At 62.9% G+C, this 8,860-nt stretch overlaps 2 protein-coding genes across 2 annotated transcripts; both read left to right on the top strand.

The window, feature by feature from the left end:
* Positions 1-2,686: 2,686 nt before the first annotated feature.
* Positions 2,687-4,258, top strand: MNEG_3907 (hypothetical protein; the record flags this gene model as incomplete). The annotated part of the gene is made up of 3 exons (XM_014047617.1): positions 2,687-2,878; positions 3,159-3,227; positions 3,581-4,258. 3 exons carry the CDS (start codon positions 2,687-2,689, stop codon positions 4,256-4,258), a joined length of 939 nt encoding a protein of 312 aa, XP_013903071.1.
* Positions 4,259-5,534: 1,276 nt separating this feature from the next.
* MNEG_3906 (putative tRNA-dihydrouridine synthase) lies at positions 5,535-7,954 on the top strand (the record flags this gene model as incomplete). Its single annotated transcript, XM_014047616.1, has 5 exons — positions 5,535-5,930; positions 6,152-6,322; positions 6,550-6,739; positions 7,065-7,198; positions 7,604-7,954. The coding sequence occupies 5 exons, from the start codon at positions 5,535-5,537 to the stop codon at positions 7,952-7,954; spliced, it is 1,242 nt and encodes a 413-aa protein (XP_013903070.1).
* Positions 7,955-8,860: the final 906 nt, after the last annotated feature.

Below are 8,860 nucleotides of genomic sequence, written 5' to 3'. Positions count from 1 at the left end.
CCGCCGCTGCTGGTTGTTATGCGGCCCTGCGTGCGCAGCGCGAGCCGCTGAAGGTCCTCCTCTGCAAAGCTGGCTGCAGAAGCGCTGTCACCGCGACCAGTGAAGCTCCCGAGCGCCGCCGCCGCCGCCACTGGAGCATGTGCACCCCATCTGCCCGAGCGCCCTTGGCGCGCCCAGGCGAGCAGGCCGCGGCGCGAGTCGGGCTCGGGCGCGGGGGGATCATCCCGACCTGAGGAGGAATGATCCTGTGCCTACATGCATAACATGAGCGCAATTGGCATGTTGGTTCACCCCGCCGAAGCGACTCGTCTGCATGCATCAAACAGCCAGCACAGCGCTTTCATCAGTCAACTGCGCAGCGCTGCACCGACGAGCCTGCATCTCACCAAGAGCACGTGATTTTCTGCCACATCGTCGCCCTCCGCCATCCGCTTTTAGACACTGCAGCCGCGGGTGGATGGACAGCTGCTCACATCCACAGTTGAACGACCGTATTCCATGTGAAGGTATAAAGAGGCCGTGGTGTGAGCTTCATGACATATGCACGTTCAAATGCTGCCACAAATGTGTATCCACGGCCCCCCGGCCCATCAACGCAATGATCTGCAATTCGTACTGTATCTCTGTATGCGCGATCCTGAGGGTCTGCTGGCCCTTCTGGTCATGAGTGCAAATCCTCAGGTTTATATGCGTTACATTATGGCGTGCGGCCCTCGGATAGTATGCTACCGTGTCGTAGGGTGATTTCGAGCCCGTTGCGCCCGCCCTCGCGCGCAGGCGGCCAGTGGCAAGGTGCAGGCAGACTAGCAGAGGCGCCCGCATGCAGCACAGCCAGGGAAGTACGCTGTTTCAAATCGGCTGCGTCTGGACCCTGGCCTAAGACAAATGCACTGGCATCACACAGGCGTGCATGCGTAGAAGCACCCACCCCAGCCGTCGCCCCGACCCACAAGTAGACTCACTTGCAAGTGAACAGCTGCGATTGTGCCTCCGCAGCAAGCTACTTCGCGTGCCTTGGCGGCTGCTAGGTTGGCCTGTCGCACACGTCACAGGGGTGCACCCGTCAACAGCGTTGCACGCTGCAACCACATGACAACCACCTGCGTGGGTGACAGTGTTCACAGGGTGAGGCTTTTGCCTCTCCTCTCGTTGGGCAAAGAAACATCAGCTCGGCCCTGCCGCCCTTCAGTCATCCTGGCTATGTGTTGTTTGATCGTTGCACACGTGGTAACTGCATGCACCACACGTCAAGCTTTCCAACCAGCTGGGTGGTGAGTTGTTGGTGACCAGCTGCGGGCATGCTCGCAGGAGCTTTCAGAGCCTTTCTTCTGCTTGTTTGTATCCAAGCGCTACTTGTTTCATGACTTGAGTGTTGCCACCAGCAACCGCTGTGCCATCTGCAAAATCTCAGTATGTCTTGTTGTGCTGCTCGTGCTGGTTGCAGGGTGGCTGCAGCAACAGATGGAGTTGAGTGAGCCGAGAACGCCAACATTGATGGAGAGCTCCGCCTTCCTCGTCTTCCGAGGTTGTTCTTTTCGCTCCGCTTCTGATTATTGCATAATTCACTCATGGTACACCGTCGTAGCACGCGCCCGACGAAGCGATATGATCTCGCTTCACACGCTGGGTGTTCTGTCTCTAATCGCAGCATTGACACTAGTTCAAAGTAGTGAGCAAGCCTCAGGTGGGCTGCACACACTCCGCCCCGTCATCCCACCGGCACAGTACGTGTCAAAGCTGTCCGGACAGGTCATCGGGAGCCAGGTGAGGTGATTTGCTAACAATATGCGGGCTGGATGGCGACGTCGCACGTTGCGCGGTCGGTCCTTGGCGTTGGGCACGCGGCAGGTGCGCGTCAGCCATCCTGTGTTGATGGGTCAGGCGCCTGCTTGGTCGGCAGGACATCCTTGTCCCACGTCCCCCCCCCCCTCGCCCCTGCACCTCCACCTGATTTAAGTGCGCCTGGGATGATTGGACACGAAAGTGCGATGCGCACCCAGTGCTCGTCGTGGCAGCATTGACCGCACCGAAGCCCAGGGACACACTCGCCGCTTCCCTGCTGAAATCTGTCGGTGCCGACGCGGCGTGCAGCCTGTTGGAAAGCGAGACGGACTGCCTCAGCAAGGACAACAGGCCGGGGTGTACTTGGTCGAAGGCCTCGGTGGGTTCGCAACAGCGACAGCGGCGGCTGGTGGCGCGCGTGAATGGGGCCCCCCACCACAGCAGCGCTGGTGACGGGCGCTGTGGCTTCGGCCATGTGCCGCGCCGCCTATGGCGCTATGAATCCTATCTTGTCGCCCGTCTAAGCGACGCGCCGGGTGGCCCTCTTGCGCGCGCCCGCAGGTGCCTCCATGCAGGCTCGCGAAGGGCGCCATGCTTCAAGGCGCCGCCCTAATGGCGGCCTGCCCAGGATCCATGGCTGCAAAGCATGTGCCCTGTGCCAAGGCAAGTGGGCGAGGCGCCACGGGCACGCTCCACTCCGTCCGCCTGGGCGCACGCAGCTCTGACATGCACCACGCAGGCTCAACTCCATCCGCGACATGCGTTCACCCTCAAGTTGCTGCATGCAAGCACAGATGCATGTCGCACGCAGGCTCTTGGCAGTGGGGATGGCGCCCTGCCCACCCAGATTTTGCGGGCAGGTCCCGCACAAGGCCCCGATTGCAACCCAAGCACATCTTTTGTGATGCTGTGCATAATAGCCACCAACCATGCGCCTTGCCGCTCGGGACCTCAGGCGCGCCGCGCGGCCAAGTGCAGCGAGCTGGCGGCGGGGCAGTGCCAGTGGGTCTCGTCGTTCGAGCTGGGGCTCAAGGCGGACCCGAAAGGGAGGGGCGCGTGTCTGCACAGGGACGTCGCCCGCAAGCACCCCGACAAGGTGCGCAGCCGAAGGGCGCAGCAGCGCAGCCGTGGTCCGCCACCCGGGCCGCCCCTTGAGAGGGTGCCTGCGCCTGATCAGCGACAACGCGGGGCTGCGGGTGTGGGGGAGGGGCTGTGCTGATGGCGGAGCGGTGCGCGAGGCCCGCCATGGCGCACACGGTCCCAGGCATCGCGGGGCGGGTGGACTGTGGGTCTCGAGCACCTTGGCCTGCTGATCCGCCGCTACCACAACATGGGTAGTTACAATGTACCTTCTGCTGGCCATGTCTGTTTTACAGCGTGCAGATTTCCTGGTTCACCTGCGCCAGCTCAGGCCGGACATTTGGGGCGACTGCCCGAACGCGAAGGTGCGGGCCGGCGTCGGCTGCGTGCCGACCAAGTCCCATCCATGGGGGCCGCGTCGCGGGTGCCATGCGCGCCGCTCATGCGCATGCAGCGCATCTCGTTGGCTGCGACTGATCCATCAACAACGCGAGTTGGTCATCCTGTAGACGTGGCAGCCGGGGCTGGCGAGGCCTAGCCTGCATTTGGCCGCATTGTGATGAGATGCGTTGCTGGACCCCAACTCTCCTCCTCGCGCTTCCCCTCCCTTCGGCACAGCCGCCAGCTCCACCTGCCAGCAACCAAGTTGTCTTGTACGCTGCCACTGCGCCAACGCTCCCGTGTCAACCCCTTATCCCTTCCTTTGCTTCGATAACAGGCGTACAAAAGGATTACCACGGGCTCGAATTCCCTGCCTCTCCTGGCAATCCTTAGCAAGAACAACGTGCGGACCGCCACCCTCGCGTGCCGCCTGCACAGCGGCAGCCCGTCCGGCTGCCTGGCAGCCGGCGCGGCCCACGTGTTGATCAGCGGCGCCGTCATCAAGGGGCTCCTAGCGGGGGACTTTTCGCTGCTTCCGAGGAAACCAAACCCCGCTTTCGAAAAGCGGTACGGGGACCTGCTGCACTCACATAAAAACACCGAAAAGGAGATCGCGGTCGAGCTAGCGGAGCAAGGCGGCCCTGGCGGCATCGACGCTGGCGACGGGTCGTTTGCCGTGCACACGGCGAACGACCAGGGCGCAGATGCCCCCGGCCAGCAGCGGCAGCTGGCCGGCCCAGGCGCCGGCGCGGGCGGCTCGATCGTGCTGTCGCTGGAGGACCCCTCGTTCTTCGCCGACCCGACCTTTTCGGTCCGGCAGGCGCAGCTGCCAGGGCGCGTGGCTATCGAGCAGACGGACCACGCGCACGCGCCTGCTTCGGCGCTCCTGCACGGCGGCCATGGGCCCTGGCTCGTGCTTGCCGGGGCGCTGGGCTGCTACGTGGCGGCGGTAGCCGCATACAATGTCTTTGGTGACCAGTGGAGGCAGGCCAGGACAGCTGACAGGCGCAAATAGGAAGGGGGGGCGTTTCAAAGATATCATGTCGGAGCCACCGTCGGGGCTGTTTATTTGTGTGCGGCTTGGCAGCAAGCACCTCCCCCACTTGTGGCAGCATTTCACACATCCCAGGACGATGCCCAGAGACCAACCTTGGTCGCGTAATAAAGCGCATGTATATTCCTTGGACAGCATCTGCACTACAAACATATTGTTTATCTGCGTGGGTGCACGGCCCAGGAGTATGATGGTTTTATTTGGGGGGGGGCGGTTCTTGCAACATTGGTCCATTTTCTGACATTTGGCTGCAACTGACATGGTTGGTGTTTCAATCGTCACTCGGCGGCGGCAGAGCTGAGGCCTTCTCGCGGCGTCCGTGCGCCAAGATGAAGGCTCCCTGTGCATGCGGTTCGGCGGCTGGGTGCCCACTGCCAGCCGTCCCGGCCGGCCTGTAAATACACACGCCCAACTGGCAACATTGTTCATCCACACAGCTGGTGTGAGACAGTGTGTGGTCCAAGCACGAGCGACCAACATCCAAGCATGCCAGGGCTTGCATCTGGCACACATGCCGCATACACTTCCTGGACGCGAAAACTGCTGGAGGGTGGTGTAAATTCTGCTCATCACAGCCCCTGTTAGACTTAGCACCACGGCGGCTGCAAGGCGGGGACCAGCAATGAGCACACCAGCATGGGGCTTGAAAGGGGGGGTGGGGCGCACGAGGTTTCACCCAGCTTGTGATTGTGAAGCTGTAGAGCATCTGTCATTGAACCTGCAGCACCGGCAATAATTTTCAATGCAACCTTGTTGCTTTCATTTGTCGAATACACCACCTGCGTTGAGCCTGCCGCGAAGATCATTGTGCGACTTGCACAACTGTATTGCAGTACCAGGCTGTAGGAGCCTCGTATTTTCAGCGCAAGTGTGTCATAAGATCTTGTACAGTGGCCACACCGCACTCACTCTGCAGCATTGGCTGGCCTGAGCCGCTCTGCACGCTGCCGCCGCTGCAGCTGCTGCCCTGGCGTTGCCAGCAGCACAGACACAGCGTCACAATGCCTGCCTCGCACATTCGTTGAATGGCAGCAGCGCTTCTTCAGGACCAGTCTACGTACAATCCAGAGCACCAGGCCGCCGCAGCTGTGCTGAGACGCGCAAGCGTCATCCGCGTTTTTCGCACATCATGCATGGCAGCACAGCGAGCTTGAATCTGCCGAGGAGGCCGTTGCTGGCGCAACCCTGCCCGGTCGCCGCTCGCCCATGTGCGGCTGGAGCCCTCAGCGCCGCCATCATGCCGCCAGCGGCCCCAGCATCAGAATACCTTGTGTCTCCTCTCAACGCAGCCGTCCCCCCCGCCGCCCCCGGCGAGGTCCCGCCCCTCTCGCTTGGCCCGCTGCCGCCGCTGCCAGTCCCCCTCCTCCTCGCGCCCATGGCCGGCCTCACGTCGGCCCCGCTGCGTCGCATGTGCGCCGAGGCGGGCGCCGCGGTGTGCGTGTCGGAGATGATACTAGCCCATGAGCTTGTCGCGGGCAATGCGCGCACGCGACACCTGGCGAGGTGGCACGCAGACGAGGCGGTCAAATCAGCGCAGCTGTACGCAGTCGACCCCGATGCGGCGCGGCGCGCCGCTCAGATCTTGGTCAACGAATGCGGCGTGCAGCACGTTGACCTGAACTTTGGCTGCCCGGTGGGTGATCGAGACGGCAGTGTGCTCCCTGCCGTCATGCGAGTGTTGTGTCGGTGCATGTGGCTGTCTGGGTGCAACGCACGCATGCCGCGAATCTGCACCATTGCATGCGTTCCAAGCTGTCAGCTGCACCGGTTGCAGCCTTTGCTGAGGCTGTTGCAGCTGAGCACACAGCGCCGCTCTCGTGGTCCCTTGTCATCAATTTACCGATCGCCCAACAGGTCAAGAAGGTGACTTCTCGCGGCGGCGGCGCGGCGCTCCCGCTGCGTCCCCGGCTGTTCCGCCGGCTCGTGGCCGCGGCCGCTTCCGGCGTGGGGGGTGCGGCGGCGCTGACTGTCAAGCTGCGGATTGGCCTGGCGCGGCGGCCTGAGGAGATGACGTACTTTCTTGAGGTGGGTGGGGAGACAGGCGCAAGACAGATGTTTTCGCATTGTATGGCTTCCCAGCACATAAGACACTCCTCATGAACTTATGTGCGGCTGGGTGGGTCGCGGCCGGCTGAGAGAGGGCGCAGCAGCAGATAACAGCAGCTTTTGAGGCAGAGCCCTGAGAGGGGGGCAGCCGGCTGTCGCATGGCACCAGCCGGCGCCCTCAACGCGCACACCCTGCTATGCTGCAGGCCGGGCAGATAGCCGAAGAGGAGGGCGCCGCCGGTGTCACGCTGCACGCGCGGACTGCCGAGCAGCTGTACTCGCCGCCGGCGGACTGGGAGGCGATACGGCAGCTTGCCGCGGAGCTGAGGATCCCTGTGATTGGCAATGGGGACGTGTTCGAGGGCGCGGACGCGATACGGATGATACGAGAGACGGGTGAGGTGGGGGCGGTGTGTGTGTGTGTGTGTGTGTGTGTGTGTGTGTGTGTGCGCGCGCGCGCGCGCACGTGCGATTGTATGAACCTGCAAGCTTGCATGCGTGTGAATGAGGCGGGGCTCATCTGGCAGTGGCTATACGCTCAGTTGAAGGGTAGTTTGCAAACGGCTTGCCGCCGGCTCGAAGTGATGCTGTGGTGCAACCTGCTCCTGTGAGCCAATCGGCCACAAGGCGAACAACCTCGACTTTTCCCCGTTCAAATCAGCCGACTGCATGCGCGAGGAGCTGCATACGCATACGCCCATCCTTCCACAACCCCAAACAGGCTGTGCCGGCGTGATGATTGGCCGTGGCTGCCTTGGCCGCCCCTGGCTCTTCTCTGAAGCAGCGGCTGCGCTCTCGGGCGACACGGCACGCTGGCCGCCGCCGCCGCCACCAAACCTGGGCGGGGTGCTGCAGGTGTGAGAGCAGGAGTGACAATTGGGAGCGCGGGCCGGTGCAGATGCGGCGTTGCCTGTGCGGACAAGTGTGTGTCTGTTTGGGGGGGGGGGCGCAGTGGCGGGGGTCGTGCAATGTGAGGAGGGCTCAGCCAAAAAGGTCACAGAGCAACTGCCTCAGGAGCCCGTGCGTGCCCCTGCAGTGAACTGGAGACGCCCCTGTTACATGAGGGCGTTTGCACAGGCCCCAGTCGTGCATGTTCAGACAACTTGGCCTGGAGGTTGCTGCATCAACCTGGCCTGGGGTAATCGAACCCATCCTTGTGGCCCCACCCATCATCGCTCTGTCCGTACAACTTGCACCACCCCGTTCCGCCCCACCCCGCCCCGGCCGCCTGCTCCGCCTGCCACGGCACGCGCCCTGCAGGCGGCTCTCCGCCACACGGCAGACCTCGCGTCCTGGGAGGGCGACGAGCGCTCGGCCGTCCTGCAGATGCGGAAGCTGATCGGGTGCTACCTGGCGGGCTTCGAGCGCCAGGATCTCGCCGGGCGCCTCTACGCCGCCCGCAGCCTTGCGGATTGGGAGGCGGTGGTCGGGGAGCATGGGGCGGACGCCGCGCCGTTCCCGGCGTCCGCGCTGCGCCTGCCGCGGCTGAAGGGCGGCGGCGCGGACGGGCGGCCGGCGGCGCAGCGCGTGTCGCTGCCAGCGGGGTGGCTGGAGGGGCGGGACGACGAGCGGGTGCCCGGGTACCTGACGGGGGATGCCTGCGAGGGGTGACGTCAGAGTGACGTCACTGCTGTCCCAGGTTGCCACGACGGTCCAAGCCATGCACAGCGGTCCTCGCGGCGCAGACGCCACGGCCAGCACGGGTCGCAGCGGTGTAGATGGCGGCCAGCGCTTCAGCGGGCAGGCATGCGGTGGCGGCGTGTTGCGTGGTGGCAGGACCTGTATAACTTCGGCTTGTTCTAGAGGTGGGGATCGCCTGGACAGTCTTGCGCGCATCCGTTTTTTGGCCTGAAACGAAGTTATGGCGCTTCATGTGTTTGCAGGCGCCACCAGGCGGCTGTCGCAATCCGATTGCCGCTCTGTTTCGCGCCGTGCACCTGAAAGAGTGTGCACCGTCGGATGAATAAGTGAACGATGAGTGTTGTGTATATGTCCCCTGTGAGTGCCTTGCAATAGGGGCCATCACCCCCATACCACAATCACCTCGTCACAATGACAGGCACCCTCCTGGATATTGCATTGGCTTGACATCAGGCGGCAGACACCTTTTTGAAGGTGCGCTGCGCTGCCTGCATTCTTTGGGTGGTAAATACGGTATGCGGCTGCCCTGCACCAGCAGCTTGCAAAACACACACACACACACACACACACACACACACACACACACACACACACAGACACACACACACACACACAAACACACGCGCGCGCACACACACACACTGGCCTGGCACCCAATACACATTGCAGAGCCAAGCCCTGTTGCATCATAGGCGGACACGCTTGCGCGGCTGTGGCCTCCACCTTTCCGCCCGTTGTGTTTGAGCAGCTCTTCAGCGAGTGCTCGATGCTGGATGTCGTCCGCGCACCTACCATTTTCAAACTGGACGGAAACGCATACGCCGCCCGGGCCTCCCGCGTGGACAAAGTGTTTGAGTCTTGGCGGTTGTCATGGTG

The sequence above is a fragment of the Monoraphidium neglectum genome, assembly GCF_000611645.1.
Source record: "Monoraphidium neglectum strain SAG 48.87 unplaced genomic scaffold scaffold00515, whole genome shotgun sequence".
Lineage (NCBI taxonomy): Eukaryota > Viridiplantae > Chlorophyta > Chlorophyceae > Sphaeropleales > Selenastraceae > Monoraphidium > Monoraphidium neglectum.
The sequence above is the reverse complement of the archived record's forward strand: the minus strand, read 5'-3'. Positions and strand labels throughout refer to the sequence as shown.